This window comes from Homalodisca vitripennis, unplaced genomic scaffold (genome assembly GCF_021130785.1).
Source record: "Homalodisca vitripennis isolate AUS2020 unplaced genomic scaffold, UT_GWSS_2.1 ScUCBcl_1807;HRSCAF=5892, whole genome shotgun sequence".
In the NCBI taxonomy this organism is placed as follows: Eukaryota; Metazoa; Arthropoda; class Insecta; order Hemiptera; family Cicadellidae; genus Homalodisca; species Homalodisca vitripennis.
The window spans coordinates 31,457-47,011 of NW_025777943.1; the positions used below are offsets into that span (position 1 = coordinate 31,457).

The 15,555-nt window shown below is 34.0% G+C and overlaps 1 protein-coding gene across 1 annotated transcript in view; it reads left to right on the forward strand.

Annotated features, from left to right (window-relative positions):
* Positions 1-15,555, forward strand: part of LOC124371676 (cytochrome P450 4c3-like) — a 38,793-nt gene that overhangs the window by 10,041 nt on the left and 13,197 nt on the right. The window contains exons 2-7 of the mRNA XM_046830014.1: positions 3,909-4,108; positions 5,562-5,668; positions 6,479-6,566; positions 9,065-9,256; positions 10,483-10,552; positions 11,526-11,652. Of these exons, the coding sequence (XP_046685970.1) occupies positions 3,919-4,108; positions 5,562-5,668; positions 6,479-6,566; positions 9,065-9,256; positions 10,483-10,552; positions 11,526-11,652 (774 nt within the window). The 5' untranslated portion in view covers positions 3,909-3,918. The remainder of the gene's footprint in view (positions 1-3,908; positions 4,109-5,561; positions 5,669-6,478; positions 6,567-9,064; positions 9,257-10,482; positions 10,553-11,525; positions 11,653-15,555) is intronic.

Consider the following 15,555-nt stretch of genomic DNA (forward strand, 5'->3'; position numbering starts at 1 on the left):
TGTTTTCTAAAAACTTAACCAATCTTTGCTTCATAATCTTTTCGTATACTTTAGAAAAACATGAAAGCAAAGATATAGGCCTGAAGTTACTGCATTTTTTATTCGAGCCTGTTTTGTATATGGGTATGACTACTGCAGTTTTCAGACGCTCAGGAAAAACCCCAGTCTGAAAACTTAAATTAATTAAATAAGTTAGAATTTGTAATATATTACAATAAACCTGTTTTAATAAAAAAGAACTAATTCCATCCATTCCTGGAGCTGTATTATTTTTTAGAGATTTTATTACACTTTCAACATTCTGTGGTAAGACGGGATAGATAAATATTGAACTCAGTTGGCTGGTTACCGGAAAATAGTCTTTCAATATCAGCGAAGAGAACCCAATAGGCGGAGTATTGCCTAAATCGAGATTGTCTACTATATTGAGAAAATATGAATTAAATTCGTTTGCCACTATTCTACAGTCTTGTTCAATCCTATCGCCCACCTCTAAACACACTATCCTATTATTTTCTTTCTTTTGTCCAGTCACTTCATTAACAATATTCCAAGTAGCTCTAGAATTACCCTTACATTTATCAAATTTATTAAAATAATATTCGTTTTTTACTTTTCTAATTTCCTTTTGCAAATCATTCCTAAATCTTAAGTAATATTTATTTAATTTTTCGTTACTCGGGTGTCTTTTTAAAATTTTAAAAAGTAAATTCCTTCTCTTTATTTTGAAGCAGAGTGATTCATTTATCCAAGGCTTAAGTTTCTTATTCTTAGTTTGATTCTGTATAGGGATTTTACATTGAGAAATAAAACAAACGAAAGTGTGAAAGAAACAATCGAAAGCAGATGACGCATCTGATTGGCGATACACATCAGCCCAGTCCGCACAGACCAACAGACGATTGAGCTTATCGTAATCAGTTCTATAAGCCAGGGCGGGGGTGGGGGAGGCAAGGCCACCGCCACCGTCTCTAGCCTCACACACTCCCACACACACGCGTACTAAAGAGTGGTCAGTTATGCCTGCATGCTCAACGTCTGCCTCCACAGACATCATGTCTACACGTGAAACCCTCGCAAAGACATGATCGATGCATGTTGCTGTATCTGCTGTTATTCTCGTTGGATCATTTAACAGACATTCAAAACCATTTACCGCCATTACCATTTTATAACTGTTTGTTGCAACTGTGTTCTCTAAAATATTAATATTTAAATCCCCTACAATTAACATGTTCTTAGTTTTACTACAATCCCTAAAATAATATGTTAAATCAGTAATAAAAGAGTCCACTGATAAAAATTGCAATCTATATAGCGCTAAAATATGGATATCTGTATTGAAGTGTGTTATAACTATACCTACTGCATCAGCTGACGTGAAATGCACCTCAGTTGTATTGAAACTTATGCCATTCTTTACATAAATAACTACACCACCCGCTCTATAATCATTATTGCATTTCGCTATCATTGTAAAGTCAGGAATTTCGTATAAATTTATTTCATTAGAATTTATCCATATTTCAGACAGTATAATTATATCCGGTATGTTACCTTTAGCAATCAAGTCTACAATGAATAGGTCAAAATTTTTCCTTATACTTCTAATGTTTTGATGAATTATATTATAATACTTAATAACGTTAGTTTAAAATATTTAAAAAATAGTAATGAGTAAATTAATTTTTCCCAATGGCAGTATTATAGAATATTTCAGATATTTGTGTTTTGAAAAGAGATTAACCAATATAAGAATATTTTCATATGCATTCACATATGCACACGGATAAATATAAATATTTATGATTATCTGTCTGTTTCAAAATTACTACGGTGTATTATGTTTATACATCTGAGCACTAATGGACACTATTTTAACATGATAATTAAGCTGTATTAAGATTAATAATGCAATTTTTAATAATATCTAAAACCTATCCAAGTCCGCCTGGCAAGTCACCTGAAAACACTGGCGCCTTCTCTTCCTTTCTGAGAAAAATTTTTCCACCTCGAACCCAGAGATACTTGAAGCTCTTTTCTTTCTTGACTTGTCGCGCCGCCGCTAGCAGACGCCTTCTCGCCTGTGATAAAGCCTCATTTATATAAATGGGCTGATCCATGCTGAGGTTCATGTGTCTGGTGGAGAAGTTGCTCTTGACACGGCGCTTCCTCAGCAGTTCCTCTTTGTCCAGACGTCGAACGAATTTGACCACAATTCCTGGTTGCGGACTGTTCGGGCCAGGTCTCCTTCCCAAGCGATGACAGTTGTCAATCATCGAGTCCGTGATCTCCAAGTCGAGCGCCTTTCCAACTTCCTTTACGACCGCCACTACGTCTTCGTTCTTCTGTTGAGGGATGCCATGTATCTCCACAGAATTGACTCTAGAGTATTGTTCCAAGTCGTCAATACGCATCTCCAGACTGCTCACTTTCTCTCGAAGGCTTCTGTTTTCCGCAGCCAGCTCGTCAATCATCCTGAGGCACTTTTCAAGGGAAGCAGTTTGCTCTTTGACAGCTTTCGTGTTGTCTTCCAGTTTATCACTCAAAGCTTCATATGATGTATTAACATTTTTTTCAGCTTGTTTTTGATTTTCAAAAATTTCCGTCACCTTTTTCATTACATCTTCCAGTGTAAGTTTTCCTTCCGTCATTTCAGAGTCGAATCTCATGCTCTTACGTCTCGTCTGAGCACAAGCCTGACACCTCCACACCAAGCCATCGACCGATATACATTCGATGTCCGCTTTACTCATCCGGAGACAACTGCCGTGAAATTCCTTCTCACAATCACGACACTGTAACTTTACTTGCTTTGAAGTTATTGACTTTAGACATACTTCACAGCTTGACATCTCTAATAGTCGAATATATCGAATTGCAGTGAAAATATATATTTGCAAAAATAAAACTCCGGCAAAATGTTTACTTTTTATATCTGGCACGCACTTATGGACGCGAAATTAATACTCGCGAGCGAGACCGGAGCGTTATCTACTAGATCCGTCTTATCTGAGTGCTGGCTCATCACTGTTGATCATCACTGATGATCATCACGGTCATCACTGTTGAGCTATTAAGCGTACTTTCTCGTACTAAGTGATAAGCATCTTTGATGGCTTACGGAAAGCCTTTGAATACGTCAACCATGAAATATTGATGAAAAAATCACTCATCGCTCTAGTTAAGATACTATTTACTGTCGACGAAATGTCATTGCACTATTAAACACAATCACAACATAAATACTTCAGGGATTAAATCATATAGTACATAAATGAAATTATACAAAGCATTGAAAATGTGTATGATTTGAGCTGACGTTTAAAAACATTTCTCTCTGTGTTAAATGTCTTTAAGTTGAACAGATTAAAGTTAATTCCTCTGAAGTTTTAAATAAAATAGCTCGTTGCATACATGTTTAGTTAAATTTAAGGATAGATAAAAATGTATTATTTGTCAGAAATAAGGATGACGGCTAAGTAAGTTTATAGTAGAAGAATCACTCATCTCATAAATTATCTCATAAATTATTTATCATGAATCTGGATGGATCATATGGTTTCCCGCCCTGACGGCGTGTAGGAAAATCTCCTGTGTGCTCTTCGTTTTAAAGTAATTTATTCACGCATCTGTATCAAACCCTCTGTCTAGTTGTTACTCACTGAGTTAAAACTAATGATTTGCAGTATTTCTTAAACTAAAATACAACAATCCTCAAATTTTGGTGGAACTTTAAATTAGAGTTTATATTTATATCGTCATACATAACTAATACGTAGGATGAGTGCCGATACAAATACTCATGGTGTTATTTAATTTAAATAATTTATATATGACACTACTAATACCTGTGTTAGTACTCATACATTGTTTTAAATTATCTAATTTTGAAAAATCATCTTAAGTTCTAGGACGATGACTCCATTGATCTGGTTGATACTAGATTGGCTGGTGACTTGTATTCTGTTCGCTGTCACTGTAGTCCTGGCAAGGATAAACCTGAGCATCCAGAGGAAGAGAGAGATCCTGGGTGAACTGCCATGCTATAAGGGATATCTGCCTCTGATAGGACATGCACACCTAGCATTCAATCTCACGTACCCTGGTCAGTAGTGAAGACATATTTGAGCCTAGTATGGAAATTAGGATTGGGTGTGATAATTCACAACGGGATTGTGTGTGAAGTACTGAATATTTGAATATTTTGTTGTTCCATAGATATTTCATCAGAATTCAGAAGTATTCGCATAATAAAACTCTATTACAAGGCTGAGAAGAACGTGTAGCAAGTAACAGCCAGTGACCAAAGGAAACAAAAGGAGATCTCCAATTTGATGTAGAGCATTGCCCAAGAGTTCTGACCTTTGTTGTGTTAATACTCGTATATTGAAACAAATCCATTGTCCAAATGCAAAATCACAACCCTAAACCACTTGTAGGTTACCTGAAAACCGCCTTGTATCTGTATGTCATCCAGTGTATTAGTACGGACGTCATGGAATATAGGAAGACCTACTTTAATACACCCTTCATATCTAATAGAGTATCCAAGATTTATGTTTGATGCATCCCAAACACATCGTGTTATATTTCACAACTAAAGTAGATTGAGATAAATCTAAAGCCATTAATTTTAATACTATGTATTAAATGTATGGAACGTTGATAAAAAGCAGACCTTAGCTCAAAACATTACATGGATTAATAAATCAAACAATAATGGTTTCCTCCACCACACAATTTTTTGTATTGTGATGACATAAATCAATCAGGGTATTTAGACTCTCTGTGGTGCATAACATTTAGGTTTTTTTGGAAATAATTATAAATAGTGTTGTAGTTGTAGTTAGTCAAATACCTGACTTTTAAATGAGCACAAGGTAAAATACTAAAGAGACAGTGTATCCGCGCAATAATTACGTTACAACTTTAACTCTGAGGGCTCTATTCACACACACACACACACACACACACACACACACACACACACACACACACACACACACACACACACACACACACACACACACACACACACACACACACACACACACACACACACACACACACACACACACACACACACACACACTCGTATGAAAAAAAATTTAATTTCATATATTGATGAAAGATTTATCAATTAATTGGTATAGGCCAAATAATTAATAGATTAATTCTAAGACGGCAAGAGGGCAAGAGCGACGATTTCTAACCCTTGACACGCATTTTAACCCACTACTAAACAGATAACACAAAGCTTTTAAGACTCGTCTTGGAATGTGGTTGAAGTAACCAAAACGAATTATTTACATTTACATCAATATTTTTATTTTCACTCTGAAGAGGATGATTTTGGAGGACTATTTGTTTACGGTGGTTTGGGGTTGGTGTAGTGAGTACATTGCTGAGTCTTTCCTAAATGAAAATGAAACTTCATTTAAATAAAACTAAATTCAGATACATTAGTAGACTTATTTGTAAAATGGCATAAAGGGCATTGTTATGCCCTTTATGTTATCCAAGTTCAACATTAGATGTCAACTTAACGCTTGTTTCAGGTTTTATAGATATGCTGATAAAGTCTCGGTCTGAGAACAAGGGTTCTGTTCAAATCTGGGCAGGACCAAAGCTGTCTGGCTACATCTCTAACCCCGCGGATATTCAGGTCAGTACGCGATACAACACCATAGTACTACCTTATTAAATGTTTTCGATAGTATTATTTAACACTTCTAACGTGTAATGTATAGATTTTGTTTCTTTCCAATAAGTTACCAATGGTCCGAGTGTGTTGCATTATGAAAACCACTCTGGTTACTTTGCACAAGAACTGTTTCAATCTTGTGTTCCTTTTAATCACTGCTAAAGTCTTGGAGCAACTAAGAATTGTTCAAGCCTGAAATAGTATTTCCGATATATGAACTTTGGTTAAAAATTAATGAATATAAATGCTTAAGAATGCGATATAGATAGGTATATACAGAGTTAGCAGTAGAAAATGTTCAATTTGATTTAGTAATGGCAGAATACTGACAACCTCTGAGAATATGGCAGGATTAATGCTGCTTTCATTAGCTTCTTCGTATAATTAATTAATTAGCTGTGGTATTTTCCAAGTACTGAGCATGAAAACACTACGAGTCTATTCTACAACTGAGTGTGTAATAATCTATGACATCATACGTCTCATCAATTACGACCTTTACCTTCCTGCCATTAAACTCATTGAAAGGCATTTCCTAGTACATACGCACGCTTACATAATGACGGCATTGGATTAGAAGTTATGACAGATGCAATGAAAACTAATTACAGGAATTCACTCGAAATAGCTCAAATTTGTATCTCTTTTTCCTATAAATTGTTAGAAGGAGAAGATTTTTTTAATTTATAGATTTTTAAAATATAAGCAACTGTTTTAAGCAGTTGTTTTTTGTTTTCAAAGCAGCCTAACCTCATATATATTTGGTTTCAGAAAGTCCTGAACCGAAAAGATGCTCTCAACAAAGGAGACCTGTTCAACTTTTACCAGGCTCATAGTGTGGGGCTTCTCTCCAATACAAGTGAGTATCTTTGCGATTTATTTTGCATAGCCTATTATATAACGTTAAATTAAGTATTAAATTTTATTTTCCTCAAATGTAATTTATACCTAACATCTCTTTATTGAGAGGTTCAAAATTGCAGCCAACTTTTAAGAACTACAAGCTCCTTTAGATTTCCCTAGCACTTACGTTATTTTACTCACAAAAATTGAAGTTAGAAGAGATGGCATGCACAAACATTTCTACCATGCCGAGGATACTGAGGTCTACTGACATGGCCATCGTACAAATAATTGGATTTAAGCCAAAATGTCCCTGCTGTAATAGTTTTTACATGTGAATGTAACTGATCTACTTTTTGTTTTGTATTCCAAATAAACTGATTTATCATCTTAACAGAACCATTGTAGTAAATTATTTCAAATACAATATTCTTAAATAAGAACATGTTTGTATATTTTATATTGCTCTACTGTTCCATTGGTATATGTAGATCACATAACGCCAGCAGCTTTAACACCACAGTGTTAGCACATTATATTACTAATGTCACGTTATCAGTATCAGAATGTATTCGAAGTTTATATATCTCTAAAGATTATCTCCTCTTTAAAAAAAACTTTCCTAAAGCTTGTAAAACTATGAAATATATTGAAATTTCTATATAGCACAGTGAAGGTGTTCTGCAAAAGATATTCATTGTATCTATGAAGTTTGTGTTCCCAGTGAGGGATGAATAAGATAAATAAACGGATTTGTGGGTAATATTACTAACATAATAAATAAGTTAAGTACTCCGAAAACAATGTGTGCAAAAGTAATTTCTAAAATTATATTATTTCTTAGAATGTTACTCATGCTTACATAGTAATATGTAAAAGTCTTTGTTTGAACTGTGGTATTAACAATGATAGGAAAGGGGAGAGAAAAGGAAGAAAAACAGAAAGAAAATAAAAAATATATAAAATAATACGGCCAGAGTTCCCCTGCGCTCGTGTGACGTGTGTTTTGTGCTCTGGACTTCTCGTGCTCGTAATTTGTGCTCGTGACTTGCATCCTCTGCAGTGACAACGCCTGGGTTAATTTTATCCTGTCAGGACTTTGGGTATGTTTAATATTTTCTTTCTTCCTGTCATTTTTAACCAAATTTATGCATTTCCTAACTTTTATGCTCTAATTAACTCTTCATCTGACGAAGAGAATATATTTCAATCCTCGAAACGTTTTGTTATACATTTTGTAGCATTTAACGAAATTTTACTATCCTATGTACACATTAAACGGACTAAAACAACTTTACGAGAAAAAATACTTTATTTATTATAAACATTGTATAAATGAAGTTGTTTAAGCTTGACCTAAACAAACGCATTGTTACTCTGGAAAATCCTTTTGAGATATTCATTCGCAGTCATGTTAGTTTGTAAGTTTCCTGGAATTACTTATGTAAATTGGAGTGGATGGAGCATGGCTCTCATGTATAGATTTAAACCTATACAATCTTGTATGGTAAATGCAAATATTTTTCGTTTTTCATTAACTTTGAAAAAATATATAGTTTTGACATTTGTAATTTAGCTCAGAAAGAAATAAAATTGCTATAATATGAAATTATATATACACATTCATATACTCATACGAGTGTCTACATATGCGTAGGATAATGCCTTTAAAACAGAGGGCATACCTTCTTTCACGTAAAATCAATAGATTTGTCGTTCGATTATGCATTTTTTATTTATTTACATGATTTTGCAGATACAAGTTTTGCATCTACTTGTGTATAGAACTAACTATAGATTATGTATAAGGGAGTTTACAATCAAAGTATTAACTGTAAAATATATATTTGTGTCCTTTAAACAACTTATTGTTATTACGTACATTTAAAAGAAGCCACCACAAAATTTAATTGACTGAGCGTTTAGCGGAGACTCTCCCCCCATTTGATGACATTGACGATAACTTTCAAATGCGTTCACTTAGAGGGTTGAAACTTGGACGTAAAATTCTACCCATGCTACCTTTACATCAAAATTTGAAATGGTAAACGTTATTATAGAGAGTCGATTTATAATAAAACTGCGTGAAAAATAAACGGAGTATCAAAGCACTTAACAGAAATGTCTTACTAACCAATCCAACAAAGCAGTTTTTTCACATTTTATTAGTGTCTCCTTGCCCGTAAGACCAATTTAATAAAGTTATAATTTAATTTATACCTTTAATTTTGTAATTTTGAACCCAAAATTACAAAACATCAAGAAGGAAGTACTGAAGTACACCCAGAGATCAAGAAGGAACTATGTACTAAATTTCAAGTCTCTAGGACCTCTATATTAAGAGTATCACACGACGGACAGAAAGGCAGATAGACAGATAACTCGATCTTATTCCTAACACGATATAATGTAAGGACCTATAGGTTCCTTAAAGTAAATAAATTTTACGTTTTTGGAACTAAACAATTTACAGAGTTAGGAAAAATAATATGATACAACTTTGTAATGTAACAGCCCCGAGATGGTACAAGATGAGACGACTGGCCAGCACCCCTCTGACAAATCTACAGATGATTGACAGTCTCCAGCCTGTCTTCCAGCAGCAGGCTGGAGTCCTGCTGCAGATCCTGTCTACTGTGGAAGGTGGACACAGTTTCACGGATATCTACCCTTATCTGTCTCGGTGTTGTCAAGACATAACATACGGTCAGTGATGCACTAGTGCGATTAGGGCTATACACAGAGTATCTGTAAATTCTGTGGTGATTTTTGTCTTTGAATAAAAAAGTGCAGAAATATTAAATAACTACATTATGATTTAGGTAATCTACACGTCAGTTTGTTCCAATAGTCTTTACTTACCTAGCTGGTTTTACCATGATATCTCTTATTCGTTACCAGTTAGTGTGTGAGACACATTCAGTCCACTTTGACACAATAACTTCACTTGAAAAGTCAGTATCAAATACTATACATGAAGAAATACTTGGTTTGTTACGTACACAAGAAATATTTTGAAGTGAAAGACAGGGACAATTCATGCTAAATGTTTTCAAGTGCTTGCGGTTCTGCCAGTCTTGGTTTAACATCTGTTGATAAAAGATGTCTGTTGACAAAAAGGTGTACATCAACATTGACACTGCGTTAGCGGAGCAACAAACCGGAAAACGTAGATAATAATGGCATCGGCGGCGTAAGCCTGATGATAAGTAGTCTCTATTTCTGAGCTACTTACAAATATACAAGACATGTAGAAACCAAAATATTTCAATTCACAGTTCAATGTTATAGCACATTTAAAGGTTCTCATATTGCAATGTTAGTGAGTAAATACCAATTATATTAATATAATGGTTGAATTTATAGTCAAATAGATAATAAATAAAAATCTAAACTTCAATAATATAATAATCTATAATATTAATATTTACGGAAATTAATTCTTATATCTATGTTTATTTCAAATAACTTAGTATATATTGTTCAAAACAAAATTGTTTTAATGCTTCAACTATATGAGTATTCTATAGTATTTTTATTTATCGGGGAAGTATCAGATAAATAATTTGGTAAAGTTACTTATTTTACAGATGATAACAGTATGAATGATGGTTATTTTTATTTAGTTTAACAAATAAGAAAGTACTTTATAACTTCTAATAATTACTGTTAAACCTCTGAATCCAAGATGACAAGTGAGACATTTCCTGAACTGACCCCTTTTCTCTTACCCATATAGTTTTACTCGAGAAGAATTTTAATTGATCAACCAAATAAAAAGAATGCATGCTCCCTAGACATCAAAAACAATAATATTTTACATAATAGGTATATAATATAATCTTACTGTAAATAGAAAAACTTTCTCGCTATTGGTTTTTCAATCAAAATCATTATATCAGAAATAAAGCTAAAGGTTTATTATGTTTCAGAATCACATTTTGGTGTAAAACTTGGCATTCAGCGCAATTTAGAACTATGTGCTCAAGAGTCTGTTGCACAGTAAGTTTGTTTTATTTGCTCTGTTAAATTATTCCTTAGTTATTCCTGAAATTGACTTAATTTTGTATTGCATACTAACCTAAAACGCTTATATTCGTCACATTATGTTACGGCTTTGGTGGCCTCCAAAGTTTTAAAATGACGACGCTTTGGGGTATTGGAATCCACGTCATTGCAGATTCACTACAGGCTGTTTAATCATACAAATACAATATTATATTATACACTAATATTGAACACAAGTCAGATGAAAATAGAGTATTAGTCAGAACCTTATTAGTCCAAGTGAATCCAGTAACTGATCATCGCCCTACCCATCCTTAGGAACCGGGATCAAAAAAAAGATCCCAGAGCAATTTAGTATCAGAGAAATCAGTATCAGTTTGACACCAGTCCTCCGATAATCATGATAATGGCGTGATAATGGGTATTAGTATAACAAGAACTAGTATTTTAAGCAATAAATGTTTTGAAAATATAAATTTCAGGTAGTAATTTTACTTTCGAGTAATGCAACATTCTATTTTAAGAAACGTGAAATCCAACTAGTACAGATAACATACATCAGTAAGACATAAAAAGACATCAAAGTGGAATCCGGTAAAGTTATTGAGAATGTTTCTCAAACATTAGGAGGAACGTTCGAAAATAGTTCAGAACAACCTCTAAGTGGTATACGTACTGTATGCTACAAGAGTTATTATGTGCTCAAAACTGTGTGTGTGTGTGTGTGTGTGTGTGTGTGTGTGTGTGTGTGTGTGTGTGTGTGTGTGTGTGTGTGTGTGTGTGTGTGTGTGTGTGTTGTGTGTGTGTGTGTGTGTGTGTGTGTGTGTGTGTGTGTGTGTGTGTGTGTGTGTGTGTGTGTGTGTGTGTGTGTGTGTGTGTGTGTGTGTGTGTGTGTGTGTGTGTGCACGAATCCCTCATAATATCAATCTCCCATTTAGTTATATTTATAAGTATTACAATTTTTCAGATCCATTGCCCTCATAAACGAACGCATGATGAAAGTGTGGTTGTATCCGGATTTCATCTACTTCAGAACTGACAAAGGAAAAATGTTGAGTAAACACGTCAACCACAATCAGAGTGTAGCTAGAAAGGTAACAAGTTTTGTTTTGTCATAACATCTATTCTTTCACGCATTTATAGTCTAAGGGCCTATACATTGTATACATTGTATAAATATATATCTATTTTAATTGTATCCATTGAGGAATCCTTCTATGAAGAAAGTTGATCATCAGCCATTTTTGTTTCGGTCGAAAGGGTTAAAATATAAAACAATAATTTTTTTCTCAGATTATATTTTTTAGCTTTACCCACCAACTTTTTGTTATGTAGAGGAATTAAATTTTGCAATTTTATGTGCATATAAATAATAGTAAACTAACGAATTAATAATAAAGTGGTGTAAATTATATATGAATTTCCCACCACGAAATTTGACCAATATCAATATCGTCAACCCCGCTGGAGTAGAGCGGAACTCGAAGCGCCTCGCAGTGAGAAGCACTGAACTATCTCAATTGAGTGATCTCTCCCGTAGGCTCTCTAAAGCTGTAGCTCTACTATACATAGAAGTAAACCTTTTACACGGAAGGCCGCACTACATACTTTGTAAGTATGTCTGTTTCGTCTCTAACTTACATCTCCATTCTTACTTACATTCGACCCTCTGGAGCTGTATCTCTACTATACATAGAAGTAAACCTTTTACACGGAAGGCCGCACTACATACTTTGTAAGTATGTCTGTTTCGTCTCTAACTTACATCTGCATTCTTACTTACATTCGACCATCTGGAGCTGTATCTCTACTATACATAGAAGTAAACCTTTTACACGGAAGGCCGCACTACATATTTTGTAAGCATGTCTGTTTCGTCTCTAACTTACATCTCCATTCTTACTTACATTCGACCCTCTGGAGCTGTATCTCTACTATACATAGAAGTAAACCTTTTACACGGAAGGCCGCACTACATACTTTGTAAGTATGTCTGTTTCGTCTCTAACTTACATCTCCATTCTTACTTACATTCGACCCTCTGGAGCTGTATCTCTACTATACATAAAGGTAAACATGTTACGTAGAAGGGCAGTCTAAGAACTCATGGACATCTCTCTCTAGTCCCTCCCTTTCTGGTTTCAACTAACTTGTGAGTAATACAAATAGATATTGTGTTACATAACTGCAAGTAAGATAAACGTTTCCCCCTTTTATTATTTAAAATTACTTTAAAGATTACTAAAATGACATCAGGCTCTTTTTCGTCTCACATATAGGCAGTAGTACTTTAGAGTTAAAAACAGTTTTTTTCCTGATCGAATCTCGTTCAAAATTCAAAATCGGTCATGTAGCTCCCGTATACTAAATACGAGAACCACCGTCAGACAGAGACTTAAATCCAGTATTTTCAATCAAGCAGTTTGTCTAGTAGCTGGCAGACGATTGATTTAGCTTGAATTATATGGTTGGATTTATAAAGACATCAATCTAAAAGTATATTTTCAGACAAAATTATCGTTTAAAAAATGTTAGCCTTTTTGAAAACTCCCATTTTTACTACCACCAAACTGGTGATTGATCAACTGAATTTCTTGCGTAAATTCTCCTCTCTGTCGATTTAAAGAAAAGAGTAGGTTGTATGCTTATACAATACAAACTGTCTTTTACTTGTGATTTTTTATTTTAATTACTAGCGGGCCCGGCGCGCTTTGCTGCGCATTTCAATAAATTTTTTGCAAAAGTTGCCCGCGGCTTCGCACGCAATTTCCCGTTTGAAAACAGTACACTATATTCACTTATTCTTTTTCTATCACATTCTAAACATCGCTGAGATAATTGATAGTCGTTCCATCGTGAGCCTCTTGGGCGTATTATGAAGGTATGTACCATATTCCTGCCTCTATCTAGCTGTTACCCACGGCTTCGCACGCAAATCTTAAGAACCGAAGTCCTTATATTACTTAGTAAATTTTTTTTTTACTATAATAAATTTTAGATTAAATTAGTTATATCTCCGATGCCACGATTGAGCTTGCTTTGTTGTCTCGATCGAGAGAATATGTACACACGGAGTTTTGAGAACCATACTTCTGTCAAAAAAAAACAACTAAGGTTTGATTTTATAACATTCTTTATATTTGTAGCCAACGTAAGATAGTAATTATGATATCTGCATTACTCTTCTGATCAAGCATGAGCATGGTTTAATATTAAATAAATATTGCAGTTAAAGGTGAATTTTTTACGTCAAATTTGAATTGTATTATCTGGATAGTAAAGTCTATGTTTAACAGTGATTGCAAAAAACAGTTTAAACAAAATTTGTCGTAGAAACCAGAATCAGACAAACAAAGTGAAACAGGTGACGTGTGGTGTTCATTTAAAAAATTAATATTATTTTTGTTCAGACAATAAATTATAGCTCATCGTTGAACTAGCATAATATGGGTTATGTGTAAGATATAAGATCGACGTTTGTGTTAGTGAGATTACTTGTGGTTGCCAACTATCGTTATCCATACCTAACCTCACAGACCGTTATCCAAATATTTATATTTCTAGTATTTTAGTTTTATGTTTACATTGTAACTTTCTTCTTCCATAGTTTACTTTCGTTAACCTTCTTTCATTATTTTAGAAACATTGTTATAATCTAATCCTGTCCCACGCCAAATTTAACCTATAGAATAGTTTATTCCGCGCACGTTTAGGCTGGACCTGAGATGTCCGAATCAGGTCCAGCCAATCCAAGCCAAATGGCTACTAATGATTTGGAGCTTGAAAAAGCCGTGGAATCTATTATGAATCCAAATGACCCCATTAATATGGATTTAGATCACACTTATTGTAGTAATGCTAACATTGACAGTAAAGAGTTAAAACGGAAAAGAGATCAGGCCAATGAGGAGTATAATTCTAATAAAAATGGGTTAGCTGCCAAAACTAATGCTAAAAAAAGTTTTATCAAAAGGTACTACACAGCTAAAAATAAAGGACCATATGAAATAATTATTCAACATAAAGATAAAACACAAACTAAATCCATTTCAAGTGGGAAAAATAATCAAACAACACCACAATGATATAGATTTTATTACACGTGCTGGTAATAATCTATCAGTCATTTGCAAAAATTACACTGCTGCAAATAACTTAATTGATTCACATCAATTAATGAACAACAATGTTTTTTTGTACCCACCATCAGAATTTTATTCTGTAGGAGTTGTATATGTAGAACCTGAAGTAAGCGAGGATTGAAATACTAAATGAATCTGTAAGTGAACACCCTCTAATTCAAGTTCATAGAATTAAAAGAAGGGTAAACAATAATTTGGTTGATACAAACTTTGTAAAAATAACATTTGAAATCAGATAATCTTCCAGATTTTATTAAACTTAATTATGTTCGTATGAAGGTTGAAACTTTTGTTATTCCTGTTAAACAGTGCTACAGATGCCTTTCATACGGACACGTGGCTAATTCACCATGTAAAAATGAAAGATTATGCAGAGATTGTGGAGACAAATTCCATTCGGAATCTGAACCTTGTTCACAACCTAAGAAATGTGTACATTGTTATGGTCCACATAGTAGTTCATCGAAGTTTTGTCCGGAGTTCAAAAGGCAGAAACTTATTAAAAACAGAATGAGCGTCAATAAGGAAGATTATTTTACTGCTAGTGCACACTATCCTATAACCTATAAAATAACAAAGATAACCGTTTTATAAAACAATCTTATGCAGAAAAAATTAAAACAAACAATGATTCGGATTATCCAGAACTACCTGTAACTGGCAATAACAAACCATCTTACTACCATCCTAATAATAGATTTTCACTTCTGAGTAATTTTAGTTGAAAATGATAATAGTGCTAGTTATAGTGCCTACACATACAGAAAACCTAAAATCTAAAGTAAATACCTTCAGTTACAGTAGTAACATGAACTCCAGACAAATCCCTTCAAATAGATTTGGTAACACAAACAA